This window comes from Musca domestica, unplaced genomic scaffold (genome assembly GCF_030504385.1).
Source record: "Musca domestica strain aabys unplaced genomic scaffold, Musca_domestica.polishedcontigs.V.1.1 4, whole genome shotgun sequence".
Taxonomy (NCBI): domain Eukaryota; kingdom Metazoa; phylum Arthropoda; class Insecta; order Diptera; family Muscidae; genus Musca; species Musca domestica.
Window position 1 is genome coordinate 18272545 of NW_026712328.1, and position 17679 is coordinate 18290223.

A 17679-nucleotide genomic window follows, 5' to 3' on the forward strand; every position below is an offset into this window, starting at 1 on the left:
TTTAATTGAAACTCAATTTATAATATTCTGATATCATAAACAGTACTACCTTTAGAATACTATTCGATCTCCTTACAAGAATTAAGGATATTAAGAGAAGTTCTAAGGATATGCAGACATCTGATATTTATATACACCCAACAAAAAGTACGCTTCTTTCAATAATTCCAGTGCCAAAGTTTTGAAAGATACATTGGAATAAATTTTTGTTTCTCACATGACAAAAAAACATTTCATCATCCCAATATAATAATTTGTTATTCCGAAAAACGTTTAATGACCCATGTTAGGAATAAAATTTTATTTATTTACCACTTAAGACGTTGCGTTCCGCCAAGCAAAGCTGTTCATAAACTACTTTATGGATTTCTTCTACTTCAGCTGCCTTGGTTGGACGGTTGGCTTAAAGTCTTACCAAACATGCAGTGTCCGTAGCACACTTGTTTCCTTACTTGTCAAGAGAATGCTAAGCTCCATAGCTCCATGCCGTTGGTCGCACTGAGTACTACGCTGTTGTTGCTTATTTAGTGTGATGTACATTGACCTAAACAAAACCACATCTAATGATGTGCTGAGTTTGGTGGAGCTATACTGGTGCTCTAGCCACCACATTAACAGAAGTACGAGCATGCTGGTGTCGTTAGATTTCAATGACAACTTTCCAATCGATGACAGCATTTTGTGGAGAAACACGCACACACATTTAAATTTCTAGTTTGGAACATGCTGCAATAGTTCGGTGTTTTTTTTTTTTTTTTTTTTTTTTGTCCACTCTTGATTGCTAATACGTAATAGGGTCCAAATATGGTGGCTACTGGAAATACTATTTTTCTTAACTAAATATAAAAAATGAATTTGGTATTCTGTTGTTTAGTTTAGTAGTATTTAAGGAATAATACCCTTTTCATGGAATATATGAAAATTTTCCATTAACAATATTTTATCACGTAATGTTAGTTAAGTTATTTTGTGTTTCATACAAAATATGTAATGAGTTCACTATGATACACATCCTTTCAATACACTTCCCTTGAAACGAAACGAATAAGATTAAGCGATTTCATTTGAAATGTGAGTGGGAAAATTTAATTTGTTGTGAACAAAAGCTGTTGTGTGGTGAAACAGGGAATTCAAATGGAAAACATTATCACGTTTTCGTTTGCTTTAAAATTTTAATTCATTGTATTTTGAAACAAAATTTTAAAATTAAATAATATAATAATATAAATTGAGACATTCAGAATATTACACTACAGCATATTTTTATACCCTCCACCATATGTAGTATGGAGGGTATATTAAGTTCGTCATTCCGTTTGTAACTCATTTAAATAATCATTTTAGACCCAACATAGTATATATATTCGTGATCAGCGTAAAATTCTAAGACGATGTAGCCCTGTCCGTCTGTTGTAATCACGCTACAGTCAAAACAAATTAAGATAGGAAGCTAAAATTTTGCACAGATCTGTCTTATATCGAAGATGGGCTATATCGGTTCACAATATCGTATAGTCCCCATATAACGGCACCCCCGTCATTCGGTATTTTGATGATTTTAGCCACATTTTTCAATGGAATTGTCTAAAATTCTACACAAAGAGTTCTTTGTGAGTACCTTATCCCCTGGATGAGAATTATTAATATAGGCCCACGATATCGTATAGCCCCGATATTCGGTATTTTGATGATTTTGCCACCTTTTCTAATGGACTTGTCTGAAATTGCACACAAGGAGTTCCGTGTTAGTACTTTGTCCCCGGAAATTGTCTATATAGGTCCACAATATCGTATGTCCCCCATATATCGGCACCTTTCATATTCGGTATTTTTAAGATTTTAACAGAATTATTAATAGATTTTATATCATTTATCTTCAAACGATTTCGGATTAATTGTAGACCAAATGGCCAATATCAGTCCAAATATCTGAAATTTTGGAACATCCGGCCGAATTCAGTCTTAATGAAAATCGGATTACATATACCTATAGCTCCCACGCATGTGTTTCATCTGATGTGGTGTTAAAGTCTCTCACATGCGTCATTTGCACTTCACAGCAAGGATATTTGATACCAGACATCAGATGCAGCTCAGAACTACCTCTGCCAAATTTTATCGAGATCGTTTCAGACTTTCATACACCTTCGATAGACATCCTCTTTAGATTTTACGGTTATTGTCCACCATATATGTAATATCAGCGCAAATTAGATAGATTGTTTCACATTCAACCGAATTTTTCTATTTTGTGAAACTCGGTTAGGTATACCTATTGCTCCAATACATAGTTTTTAATATAATCCTTATCGAAGTTATGTCATGCTCTATTCAGCAATGTTATTTGGTACTAGAGGTACAAAAGCCTCCGTCAAATTTGTTGAAAATCGATGCAGAGTTGGATATAGTTCCCAAATTGTAGGTATCATATAGTCGGCCCGCCCGACTTTTCACCTTTTCTTACTGGTTACTGGTTCATTGACATGAACCAAATAGGACTTTGACCTTCTGGTTGGGAGGTAACGAAAGAAATTCGAAATCAAAGTTTGATAAAAATATTAAACTGCACCAAGTCTATACAGAATCGGAAATTCTGTTCAAAACTTATCGTTCGCATCAGCTAGCCAGGAAACCCCAAAGAAAAATAATCTAACAGTGTTAAATAACACGATCTTGACGGCCAATTTTGCTCTCCAAAACGCAACATAACACAACCGGGAAATGACTGATGTAATAATTGAATTGTTTCTCCGCCTGTAAGACACGTGGTGCCGTCTTGTTGAAATCACATGCAATCCACATTCATTTCTTCAATTCTAGGCAAGAAAAACCCGGTTATCATTTTACGATACCGAATTAATTGTTTACGCATGACCTGCCTCATTTTCATAAAAAAAAGGTCCAATGAATGCTCCAGTCCAAAAACCTGACACGTTGAGGATGCATTTCTTCTCATGAATCAATCGAGGACTTTCTTCGCCCCAAATGCGACAATTATGCCTATTGACGAAGCCATCAAAATGAACGTGGGCCTCGTCACTGAAGATAATTTTATCGGCAAAACAGCATTTTCATTTTGTCTCTCCAACACGCAATTAACGAACTCCCTTCGCTGTCCACGCTCCATTTTTACTAACTTAGTACCTTCTACTATCAAATTAAAATAATTGTTCAAATATCAGATAATGACACTTTGCCAAAATTTAAAAATTGCGTTCTATTTGGCACACCATTTATTTAGCGGGTGAATTTTGGTGAAACTATTGTGTAAAAAAATTCCAAAATTGCTATTCAACCGCAAATCTTTTTAATACTGATTGTCACTTTCCAACGAAATCAATATAACATTATTGCTGACATGCTGATTTCCTTGCATTATATAGTTTGAAATCGAAGCACCATAAGCTCGACGGAAGCCGTAAATGTAAGGCAATTGTCACGAAATTTGGCATTGTCTTGCGGCTTTGATCATATTCGAACGGAGAAATTTAATAATGACCTCAAACAGAATTTTTGAATTATTTTAAACCTTTAAAACCCAAACCTAATATTTAGAATGATGTTTAAGTAGTCCATTTGTGTATTCCAATATCTCGAGGGATTCGTTCATTTCAGTTCAAAGGATGTGTTGCTGTAGTGCTGAGCCCCGCCCGACATTAGCCTTTGTTTACTTTTTTTAGTTCTTATGATCATTAATGTTTTTTCCACAAACAAAATGATAGGTAATTGACACCGTAAATATGATAAAATAATAAAGATGTAAATCGTCCAAATTTGGATTCAACGTTTACAATAAAAATTAAAATGTTGATTTTTATTAACTGCCATATTATCTAGTGGAGTATCTCTCCTATCAGTGACAGTTAAAAAACATTGAAAATTGTTAAAAACACCGTTATATCATAAGCGCTAATTGAGTACCATTTAGAGGTATCCTTACATGTCACACAACACCTGTCACAAAATGTATCGAATCGAAATCATAACACTTTCATCAGAAAACAATTGCGATTTTCAATGGTGTTAAAACTTGCCTTATTTGCAAATCTTGTAGTTCAGTAGTTATGGTAGCATAAATGCAGCCGCTGTTTAAGCCGACAAAAGTTAATAGACCTCCAGAGTGTCGCCTCGGTTAACCGCAATTAATTGATTCGCCATAAAGCGCTGCATTGTAGCAGATTGTGAAACATGGACATATCCAATTTAATAATGAAAAATCCCACCAGTTTATTGAAAACTATAAAAAATTGTCGGTAATTTATTTTTTTCTGCTGGTTGTTGGAAAATTTCATGTATACTCCTGTATATAATAGGCACACAACTACAGTTCACTTCAAATGATAATACGAAATGAATACATACTTCCAATACATAATTGCATTTTACTTGCTATGACTCTTAAACGATTCGTGTTTTTTTATAACTTTAACATTTCTTTGTTTTGTTTTTTTTTTTTTTTCTATCGATAGGCATAACCTCTTACGAGATTCCAAATGGACACAGCAGTTATGGTCCACCATCGAAACCACCAACTTACAGCAGTGCCACACATCAATATCTGCCACCATCGGGTGGTGGTTATGGCGGTGGTCATGTCGCATTCGAAGAGCCATCCAGTAACTACTTGCCAACAGCCTATGGACCAGATGGTATGTACAAGAAAATGGGAATGCATAATTTTTCAATGACTATTTCCTTTTTTGGATTTGTGGTAAAGGGTTATGGTGATTGGGTCATTGTACTACAACGTTTTAAACGATTTAATAATTTTGTATTTTTTAATATAAACCTCAAGAGAATTGATAATTATTTAAGTTTTATTATTCATAAATAATTAAAAATATTATTTAAGCATGTCATTGAATACGTTAACAATAGGGGTATTCATGAACACATCAAGATGAACACATGAGATGAAATTTTCCACAAATCATCAGTTGTGATAATCTATCCAAATTTAAATATAGCTCCAATATATATCATTTATTTTCAATTTTAATTGTACGCCGTATGTGTAAAATATTTACTACCGAATTCAGCCCACAAGCAAATACTTAACATTTGGTGAAAATCGGTTCAGATATAGCTATAGCTCGCATATATTTGTTTTATCCGATTTTAGGTTTCTTGTTGCAGTTTTTTTTATCTCACCCTGTATTATTTGGTGTTTAAGTCCCTCAAATTTGTAAAATGTACGATAGAAAAATAATATTTGGTACCAGATATCAGGTACAGCCAAGAAATAGCTTTTTTTTAATTTTATAAATATCGGATATCTCATGGGGCTTAGAAATTGCAATATAAACCTTTCTTTTACGAGAGCTCTACTAAATATGCATAGTGTTGTAGGGAATGATACCCCGCCCGACTTTTGAGCTTTCCTTACTGGTTTTCATTATGTTCCTTTCAAATGGTGGAAGGTACTAAAAATTTGTAACCGCCCACCTTTACTGTTTTTTTTTTTTTTTTTTTTTTTTTTTTTTGTGTAATTAAAGCTTTCTTATATTAGTTCCTTCTGATTCCAAATCAAAACTGCTCTGATACCGTCATGCATATTGAACAAAAGGTTCATAGTTGGTATGATATACTTCACATAAGTTCAGAAAAACGTTTATTTTTTAAAAGTAGCTTTTCCAAATTTGCATATTGTTGTAGGGTATCAAATAGTCAACCCGCCCGACGTTTGGCCTTTCACATGTATAATATGTGTAAAACAATGTAATAACAATAATTGTCCTATATGTAGAACTGTGTAAAATCTTCAGGTTACCCATCCTAATTTAACATTCTAATTATTTTTTAGAATTAGAATTATCAAAAATTGAAACTATAAACCCTTCTTTAATCTATCACTACTGATCTATGGAAGGAATGGATGGAAAGTGCCGTCCAATGAGTCGATAATTCTATCATGAATACCCTTAATAAGCAATAGCCTTATGTAAGTTTGTATACACATTTGTATGTTCTGTAAATATTATCGTAGTTGTAAGTCTTCCATTAAAGTAAAATGCAATACATGGCGACAATTTATTGCAAATGTGTACGTTTTTTGTAAATATTAAATTTGTTATGTACATTTCCCATGGCTTAAATTTTACCCATTGTAAATGTTTTTTTTTTCTTCTGCATAAAATATGTAACGATAATGATCATTAACCATTTAATTATTATATCAAATTTTCATTGATTTCATTTGTATATATGTATTGTGATGTTATTTTCCTCAATTTCATCATCGAAGCTGTCATCATCAGTTTCAAACACAAAATATCGTGTGGAAAATAAACGTAATCATGATGCTTCATATTGCGGTCTAAACTTATGTATTTCGTGTATCCGGCAACGGAAGAAGAAAACTTCCGTTGCAGTCGAAAACACATTTACCCCGGCTGCAATTGCAATCTTGTCATAACTGTCAACAAAATGATGCCTCTGTGAAAAGTAAATCATTTATTACTCAGCTTTAAATTAAAGCTACTTGGCGCCCTAAGAGAGGCCTTTAAGCTCATTGTGGAGCAGAATTAACTTGTGTCATGTATATTGATTTCACATTTAACATTTTGTTTGGATATGTGTTTGCTAACGTTCATATCGGAAAGATTGGGAATATTGTGAGTATGCGAAAACGTTGACGTGTAAAGACACTTTTGTCCATATACCACCTCCATTTAGGAAGCTAAAGTGATTTAACAGACGGACGAACATGACTAGATTTCCTTACAATGTTATGCAAATCAACCATAATAAAATCAAAGAATAAAGACAGAATAAATGATGTATAAAAATTAAAAAGTTTCAGTCTAAAACTCATACATAAGCCGAGATAATGGTGGATGATATGGGTAATAAAATGGAAACAATAGCAGAGACTCTAGGGCTTTTGATGGACACACATATGGGGTTTCAATCCAAAGATGGCACATTGACCATTCCAAATCGTAATTAGACCTATTCTAACAAATGCCTCAGTAGTCTAGTGAACAGATATGGTCAATAAATGAAATACTAAAATATTACAGAAAACCCAAAGAATGTACAGCTTAAGCATTTGCGGTGCAATGAGGACAACACCAACTAGGACTTTAAAGACGATTTTATATGAACACCCAATAGATATTCAGATAAGGTATGAAGCGGCCGTCACGGCTATAAATCTAAAGCCGCGTCACGTCTAGACTCAAAGACAAGAGGAAACAAGTAAAAAAGTAGGTAAATTCGACTTTTAATACCCTCTACCATTTGGAAGGAACTTGAAAATTTTCAAAAACAAACTTCCGGAAAGTACCACTTTAATGAAAACTGTTATATGGAGACTATACAAAGGCGTGGACCTTATACAAAAAATTTTGTCATAGGCTGAAGTACCCATTACGAACTTAAATATTACCGTTATATACGGGCTATACGAAGACGTGGACCTGCATACGAAAATTTTTTCCACAGGTTGTAGAAATCATGAAATCTCCAAATACGAAATTTTAAACGATTCCGGTGAATAATGCTGCTGAAATCATCAAAATATCGAATATCGGGAGCTACCGTTATATGGTGGCTATACGAATTTTATACAAAATGTTTTGTCATAGGCTGTAATACTTTAAATATGAAGTTTGAAAAAATTCCGGTAAAAACTGTCGCTAAAATCATGAAAATACCGAATATCGGGAGGTACCGTTATATGGGGGCTATACGAAAACGTCGACCGATATGGTCCATTTACGAACTTAGCCTTTTTACTGGTAGAGTATGCATGGATGCAAAATTTTAGCCTTCTATCTCAATTCGGTCGAAAGATGGCGTGATTATAACAGACAAACAGACAGATGGACATCGCTAGATCTTCTTAGAATATTACGCTGATCCAGAATATATATACTTTGTAGGGTCTATTATAAATATTTCAAGGAGTTACAAACGGAATGACAAAGTTAATATACCCCCCATAGAATGGTGGAGGGTATAAAAAAGTGTTCTATTACTGGGTAAAAAAGAGATTATTGCGGTAACAGGCATCCTTACGGGATACCTGGGCCTACAAGCTCATTTTTACAAGGTAAGATGTGCATATAACAGCATAGGCACAGCATGCGCGGAAGATGGAGCTTTTTCTCTGTCAATACCCAGCGTTTGCAAACATCAGATCCCAATTTTAGGGTACACCTTCATACTAGACATTAAGGTACCAAGGGAATAGAGTCGATGTATATTGTTTTTTGGCCGCAAAGAAATAACAATGTTCAAAGAGTGGACTAATCCCAATAATTTTGTCGAAAGTTATCTCAAGAACAAACAGGACAAACACAGGCACGGATCCGGATCTGGATCCATATTTTTCAGAAAACTACAACCCTAGAACAACATTTTATATTTTGATACTATTTTTTTAATTATGTCATGTAGTCATGCAAAATGATTATCCTTTTTCGTGGAAATTGGCTTATATTTACGCCCTCTGTCGTGGTATTGGGAATTTAGGAAATATTTAAAAAATTATATTTCTTTTCCAATGTCTGATTATATGATTGACATTCAGCATTGAATATTTTTGTGTTGGAATGGAAGATTATTCTATATTTTCTATAACCATCAACATGGCAGGCTTTATCCCAATGCAAAACTCCGACTCAGTTTGTCGAGATAAGATGATTTGTACCTTACATAATGCGTCTAGGACCAACATTTCGAGGTGTTACAAAATGTTTGCCCCAAACATACTTAAAATATCCCTCACAACATATTGTTGCGGGGTATAAATATTTCGATTTTTTTTTTTTTTTTTAATACGCCTTCTTGCTGATTTAATTTTAATTAATTAATTAAAATAAATTAAATGTTGTAATTCGACAAGAATATTGCATGAATCATTACCACGCTGCAATTGAATCTTTTGTTCTGTTTGAATGTTATGCTTTTGTTTTCAACAATCAAAACCAATTCGTTTCATATCTTTACTGTCTGTTGAGATCTCTTCCTGTCTTATACATTGTTCAAATTGTGTTTTTAAATGTTTTACCTCGAAAAAGGCCTTTTCTCAAATGAGTAACAACTAACTACTTCCACAATGCACTCAAATGTTGTATGAACGTCAGACGTACGTATGAAAGTGAAAGCAATTGTAGACATTGAAAGACTGTGCTTGTGTCTACAGTATAGACTGCCGGCTATTAGCCTGTCTCTCATTGGATGCCTTACCAATGTGGCTCTCACCAGAGTAGCTCACTCTGCGGTAGTTAAACGAAGAAGACGGCTGAAATACTCTACTCTTCAACTTGGCTACTTGTGAATGTTCAGTTCAGTGACGTATGCCACCTTACGTGTAAGCATTGTTCGTGCTTTGCCTCAGTGAATGAAGAGTGGTGCCAGATGCAAGACTCTCATTTATTGTGCGGCTGATTTTAGCGGTTGTCTGTTAATTTGCTTTGAATTCGGTTTTTTTATTTTTCATTTGTTTGTCTTTGGGTGTGTATCGCTAAGTTAACTGTTAAATTTTTGTACAAAAATAAATTTATAGATTGTTTAAGCCATATGTGGCGGTTTAGCCCCATTGAAATTCGGCTAACAGCGCTTTTTTATAATTCATTCGTTATTGACTAATCTCTTGTCCGCCCGTCTGTCTGGTCGAATATTATGCAATTTGTTATTTGTGATTTCGTTTGGAGTTTAAATTTAATCAGGCATTTCCTTGTAGATTTTTGTGTTTGTTTTTATTTAGCGCGCTTTAAGTTATAAGACATGTGTAAATTTGTTACATCATAGCCGTGTGTGAGGGACACACATGCAAAACTTAGAAGACCTTGAAATTATATTTCAAAGAATTTTAATATATTCATGACTGGGAATTAATAAGAAAAAATTGTACTATGTGATAGGTTTTAAAAAATAAAAGAAATAAACACATGTATAAGCAATTGTTGTTAAATTCTGCTGATAGCGTAAATATATTTTCCTTTTTTGATTCTCAGCTCGAATTACAAACAGTGATAAGAAATTAAAAATAAATAAGTTAGATAAGTATATGGTTATTTTTGTTAACTTTGTATGGGAGGTTCCAAAAGGAGTTAAACGCATTTCGACTAATTTACATTTTCAACCAGTAAAGAAAGTCTTAAAGTTGGGCGGGGCGGACTTCATGATACCCTGCACCACTTTGCTAATTTAGTAAAGCTCCACATAACAATTAAAAGTTTTTATGGGAGTATTCAATCATACACGCCATGATTATAATTATAAATTAAAGTTCAAAGGACTAAATATGCCGAAGCATTTGTATATTTTAAATTCGGACTGGTATTGCCCATTTGGTGCACAATTTATTTGAAAATGGATAAAGCGATATATGGAGCTATATCCAAATCTGAACCGATCTCGATAAAATTTGGCAAAGATATTTCTGAGCTGTGTTTGATATATTTCCCTGAATATCGTTGTTACGGAGTGCATATTACAGCTGTGGGTAACGAATACAACAAATCGGATGAACAATTTATATGGGAGCTATGGCTATATCTGAACCGGTCTTCTCCAAATTCGACATACTAGCTTATAGACTCAATTCGGTCGTAAGTACCAAATTCCATCCCATTTAGGCAAATATTAGACGTTAGGTGCACAATACAAGGTAAATCGGACGAAGTCATATATGGGAGCTATATCCAAATCTGAACCGATCTCGATAAAATTTAGCAAAGGTATTTCCGAGCTGCATTTGATATATTTCTCGAATATAGTTACTACGGAGTGCATATTACGGCTGCGGAGGACAAAAATAACAAATCGGATGAACAATATATATGGAAGCTATAGGTATATCTGAACCGATTTAGATCAAATTCGGCATACTTATTTTCAGGCCTAATCTTTATGCGCAAAATTCCATACTAATCGGTCTGATATTAGACGTTTGGTGCACAATAAAAGGCAAATCGGACGAAGATGTATATGGGAGCTATATATAAATTTTTACCTATTATCTCCAATTTCATCATGGTTCGTCCTTGGGCCAAACAAATGGTTTGTGCAAAATTTCATCTGGATCGGGCAATAAATGCGAACTGTACTTTGCTTACAAAAATACATGGACAGACGGACGGACGGACATGCATAAATCGACTCAGAATGTGATTCTATGAAGATCATCCAAAGGGCGATGTCCGTCCGTCTGTCCGTCAGTATGTTGTAATCACGCTATTTTTCGAATGAATTGAGATAGAAGTCCAAAATTTTGCACACATTTTTATTTTTCCAGTAGCCAGGTTAAGGTAAATGGGTCATGTAGGTTGACGTTTTCATATAGCCCCCATATAACGGTACCTCCCAGTATTCGGTATTTTGATGATTTTAGCGACATTTTTTACCGGAATTGTTTCAAATTACGTATTTATATTTCGTTATGGAAACTACAGCTGTGACAGAAAATTGTCTATCCTGGTCCAGGTCTTCGTATAGGCCCCATATATCAGTACCTCCCTATATTCGGTATTTTGACGATTTGAGGTACAATACCCATCGAAATTGTTTGAGGTGTGGTATTTGAAGACAGAAAATTGTCTATGCAGGTCCAAGTCTTCGCATAGCTCCGATATAACAGTACCTCCCTATATACGATAATTTTGATGATTTTAGCTACATTATTCACCGTTTGTTTCAAGTTTCGAATTTGAATATGGTAATGGCTTATGACAAACAATGCCTATGTACGTCCACGTCGTATAGACCCCAATATAACGGCTATATTTGCTATTTTTAAAATTTTAACAGAATTTCCTAAGGATTTTATTTTTTGAAAATTTTCAAATTCGTTCCAAATGGTGAAGTTTCTTCAAAGTTCGGCTCGTCCGAACTTGCTGCTTTTTAACTTGTTTTCCTCTTGAAATGATGCCCTTTAGTGGTCAAGATATCAGAAGGAGTCGATCGATATACATCATCTTTGCACTAGCATTAATGTTGACATGTTAAAAAAAATTGGAATGTGCATAGTTTGAGGCGAATAATTTTGCAATTATGGGTTGTTGTGGCTTTTACAAATATTGTGTTTTATTTAACATTCATCTTTTTTTCTAATTTGTTGTACTTTTATTTATGAATTTTTTTCTCTATACCTGGTGTTGGCATAACTGTTGGAATACATAAAGTTTGAAGAATGTCGGCAATTATTTTCACAATTTTTGGGATTTATGTTAATTGAAGGAAGATACAGGAAGGGGTGTGTCGATATTATTCATATCTCGATCTAATTAAATAAAAAAAAACAACTTATTGTGTTTTTATAAAGTTTATTTGACATAATAAGACTCCAGTACAGAATTGTATTTTCCTAGTTTCCTTGAAATTGAGCAACCTTTCTTATTGAGCCATGTAAGCACCTATCTTCGAGCTTGATCTAAGTTTGACAAGCATATTACAATGTGAAAAGTTTGGACCAAAATTGATACACCCTTTGGAAGTTTTAGCCAGCCAAAGAGACAGGTTTTGATTTCATCATCACAACCATTTCATTATACCCTCAGCCATATGGCTACAGATGAGAATTTCATTAAGGAGATTTTGTGGATCTAGAAATGTCCGCCTGCTTGTCAACTTTCGAAGGAGTCCGATGTGATTTGGCCCAAGCTAGATGCATTTCTGTCTAAGGTTCAGAATTTTCAATAAGTATTGGAAATAAGTAAGAAATGTTTTCAATCACCTTATCTGTCAATACCTCCTTAAACCATAGATCTTGTGTGAACATTGCACTTATCGACACACTCCTTCTGGTACCTCCTCCCACAAAACTATGTAGGTCCAGTCTTTATAGTACGTTCTTGAAAGAAGGTACATATAAATGGTCAAATGCATAGAATATATATTCTCAATTGAAATATTGAAAAATTCTGGCAAATATCTCAACATCTCATTCGTGTTCAGATGTAAATAATTTTTTGTAGATGTAAGACTTGAAACAACCCTCTAAGCAAGCAACAGTTGTACAGTGAATAGTGTGTTCAACTACAAATCAAAAGACTGCCAAATCAATACCTTAGTACCTTTCTTGAAAGCTATTTCAAAAGAGTTGCTACTCACTGAACCAAATTTCCTCACATAAGTCCTAATGACCTGAATTTTGGTATATCTAACCAAATTTAATTTAGAAGCAGGTACATCAAATTTGTAGAAAATCGGTTCAGATATAGCTATAGCTCATATGTGATTTAAGTCCCACACATGCGTAATATGGACTTTACAACAATGATATTTGGTACCAAATGTCAGATATATCCCAGAAATACCTCTGCCAAATTTTATAAGGATCGATTCAGAATTGGATATAGCTCCCATATATATCTTTAACCAATTTCTGGTTAATTGTGCGCCAAATGGTCAATATCAGTCCAAATGACCTGAATTTTGACATATCCGACCGAATTCAGTCTAGAAGCAAATACAACAAATTTAGTACCCCAAATCGGTTCAGATATAGCTATAGGTCCCATATATATGTTTCATCCTATTTGGTTTTTAAGTCCCATTCGACAACAATGATATTTGGTACAAAATCTCTTATAGAGTTCAAAAATACTTTTGCCAAATTTTATCGAGAACGACTAAGATTTGGATATAGCTCCCATATATTTCCTTAATCCGTTTTAAGTTTTAATGTGCATATAATGGCTAATATCAGCCAAAATGGAGTGAATTTCGTGACATACGTTTCCATTTTGTGGAACTCTCCCTCAAATGTATTTAAAATCGATTCTGAATTGGATATTCCTTCTATATATTAGTTCCCTCTGAAACCAAACTATAACTGATCTAAAACCAAATATTGGTAGGTGGTATGATCTACTTGAAATAAATTCTTTTATTGCGGGAGCTCTACCAAATATACACAGTGGTGTAGGGTATCATACAGCCGACCCCGCCCGACTTTTGAATTTTCCTTACTGGTTTTCAAACAAATTAACGGTACAGTATTCCAATTGGATAATAATTACTACCTGTAATTTTATTACAAAAATATATGAACAAACCGACATACGGATATGGATAAATCGACTCGGAATGAGCTTATAAGGTCATTAAAGGGATGTATAGATTTAACTCGTTTCCTTACAACATGTTACAACAAATGCGTTAATACCTAATACCCAGTATGGCGGAGTGTATAGAATATTCATGTTATACCCTCAGGCATATGGCTTTAGATCGTGTCTCATCGAAATAACGGTTGTAGAGCCTGTGTCAAAATTTGCATAGAAAATAATCTTTATGTTTGTGTCGACCCACTCCATAAAATGCGAAATAGGCATTCGAATTTCTTTAAAATTTTTTTTCTTTACAAAGCTATGGTGAAGATGGTAAATATGGGTGCACTATTTTCGGTACCTCCTACATAAACTTTGTATATCTCTTTCTCTAAATCAAAGATCTTATCATAATATTGGTAATAAATATCTGATTTTCTTTAATGTTGCATATCATATCAATTGAATTGGAACACGTTGCCCCAATATATATGGTACCTCACGAATCTCATAAAAAGTATAGTCGATATAGTCGAAATCGGGCACGTTGTACTATAAATATCAGAGTTAGTTCGGATAAAAAGTGGGTAATACATAAAGGGTCACCATTTTGAATAATCATAATGTAAGTCAAAATATATTTTAGTAAACTGTCGGCAAAAAGGGCTGATATTTTTAAAATTTTCGTAGCATTAAAAATTCACCCAAAAATATCATGAATTTCACTCTGGTGTAGGTTACGCACACATTTTTTACAGCATATAAATCAAAGCCATTATATATTTTCTAAAATCTCATTAAACTAAAATTAAATAAAAAAATAAAAAAGATTTTAGAGTTATTTCTCTGAATATATTCAAGCAAAGCCAAATTTGTTTATACATATGTAAATATTATTTTATGATAATTATGTATATACATTTACGTACGCATAAGAATAACTAAGTTAACTTAAACGGCAGTTAGTATGTAAGTAATAAATATTCATCAAAGGAAATAATACAACAATTATACAACACTAACATATTCATATAAACACTAGCTCATACATATATTTGTATGTATATTTATTACAAATCAAACATCATGTTATATACACAATTCTTATTTTATGGAGTTTGTACAAAAATTAACTAAAGAAGCTAAAATTTCAAATCTTTTAAATTAAATTTCTATAGTGCTCGCAATATTTTAGATAGAGAATTAAATCCATGATTTTACTCATGGAATGTTTGGCACATGGTGGAATTATACCTTTGACAACATTTCATTGTCAGAATATATATTCTTAGATAAGGGCCTAATGCGATATCCAGCCCTACTTAATGCCCGACGTACGCCTACGATGTTTTTTCTCGACAAAATTTGCTGTTAACGTCTTATATAAATAGTATCGACCATAAAATTTTTCAATGCTTAACAAATTTAACTTTGTAGATAAAGAAATTCATTAAATAATTGACATCGTAAAAATAAAAAATAATAAGAAAACTAGAAATAATTTAACCCTTTTAGGTTTAATTTTTAATAAATTTTTTTCCAAATGAACACATAAAAAATTCTCAAAATTTAACCCATAGTTCAAAGAAGCTTATTTTTGTATTAATATTTTCTTTATTACTTTTCAATCAATCCTTAAAGGAAATATTACATAAAATTACACACATATATACATACATCTAACATTTGTACATACATATTTACAAAACTAACGAACTAAACATTAACACTTGTAACACATAAATAAAAAAAACGTTTTTTTAATACCATCAAACTAAATGATATGTCTGAGATTCTTTTCTTTTTCAAACTTTTTCACTGCATATGCTTCAACAACAAAACATGACATTGCCACACAAATACACAACACACATCTTTTTACAATACACCACTTCCCACCCAATTGAGCAGCGAGCCATCAGCATAACCATTATGTGGCAGCACCACCTACCGGCCAAGAATTCAATATTTATGGACGCCATCAGAAGCTGAACGACGAGGAGGCGCGCAAGGCTGCTGTTCAATTGCAGGAAATCTTAAATATGCTGCCTGATGGGAAAACTGAATACACTGCCTCCAAGACTGTGGCCTTGGATCCCTCAAGTTTTAATACCGGTTATGGAGGGTATGGCCAAACCGGATCTGGAGATCAAGTTGATTTAAATTCCCTTGGATTGCCAACCAATCTGGGTCAATTGGAGTCACTTTCTCACACCGAATCTATAACGGCTGCATATGCTGCTGATATTTACCATCAAATGCAGAAGCAACAAAAACTCAGTCCCGAAGAAAAGTATTTGCAAAAACATCCCCAAGAGGGCTATGATTACAAGCCAGCAAATAATCAAAATTCTGGCGGTTACAATTACAATGCTCCAACAGGAGCGGGTAATTCCCCCAATGATGCTCTAAAAGATTTAACCCCCATCATCGCAGCTTTGGAGGTGGCCAAACGTCAAAACCCAGCCCAAGCCACGGTTTCGTATGCTGTGGAGAAGAATGTCCACAAAGTTCCTCCAGTAAATAAGGGCTCGCCATTTATACCACCAGCTGTTAAGAAGACCAAATATATTTACTATCCACCCACACCATCCAGATATCAGGAATTTCACACTAACGAATATAATAAGCCGGCCTATAACGGTCCCTACAAAGTGAGGCGACACATTCCCGACACTCAAATGATGACACGCCGCAAACGCAAGGCACCTTTATTCAAGGCCCATGACTATGGAAATCAGGAACATTTAATATACAATCCCATAATGGGGGAGTTTTAGAGGAAATTTTCAGAGAGGGAGAGAACCCTTTTGTATTGTAGTGCCTAGTCTAAGTCAATAAGTTGTACTTTTGTAGATTCCTGTGTTGCTAATATGCATTTATTTATTTAATTTTTTTATTTATTATGTAGAACATACTACACATCTATCGACGCACATCTTATATTTCATTAATAAATCATACATATTATTTATTTATTTATTTAAAAAAAAAATATATTAAAAAAATATATTAAATTATAATTAAGCATTTACGCAATCCAAAACGAATGAAATACTTGCACACACATTTTATCAATGGAATATTTTTTATTTATGAAATTTGTTATCATTTTTGCTTTTCGCACAAAAAGTATTTATTTACACCCTTTTGTTATATGTTGCACAATGTTCATATTTATATGATTTTTAACTTTCCCTTTTTTGCACCACAAGCTTTGTTTTGTACGTATTTTTTTCCAACGCTATTCTTTTAATTGTGTAAGTGATCTGACCTTTGCATTGATTTGGTAAAACGTTTGAATTTTCATGAAATGCGCAATTATCGATTTTAGCGTGGGAAGGAACTGATCCACGAATCTTGGAGAAGTTAATCAACGCACAATAGAGGCTGTGGAGGAATGTTGAACCCATTTGAATTTTTATCGGCTGTAAAGTGTCTGCATATGAATCGTTGTTACCTATTTCATTATTAAGATTAATTTTTTACTCAAATAAAAACTTTGTTCCGTATTTAAAATTACCGATTTACGAATTTTGCTTTAAATATGTAATTACTGAATATAGTAGTGTACACTGCAATTAAGTGTGCAAGTGGTATTCCAAATGTAAGAGGTATTTATTCTGGCTAAGCCATCAAATCAAACAAATCGGGGGGAATTTACCCACATTGGCCG

General features: G+C 33.6%; 1 protein-coding gene across 1 annotated transcript in view; it reads left to right on the plus strand.

The window, feature by feature from the left end:
* The window catches only part of LOC101890838 (uncharacterized), a 39709-nt gene extending 22716 nt beyond the window's left edge, over positions 1-16993 (plus strand). Inside the window, exons 4-5 of the mRNA XM_011294735.3 lie at positions 4470-4649; positions 15915-16993. Coding sequence (XP_011293037.1) covers positions 4470-4649; positions 15915-16783 — 1049 coding nt within the window. The 3' untranslated portion in view covers positions 16784-16993. The remainder of the gene's footprint in view (positions 1-4469; positions 4650-15914) is intronic.
* The last annotated feature ends 686 nt before the right edge of the window (positions 16994-17679 follow it).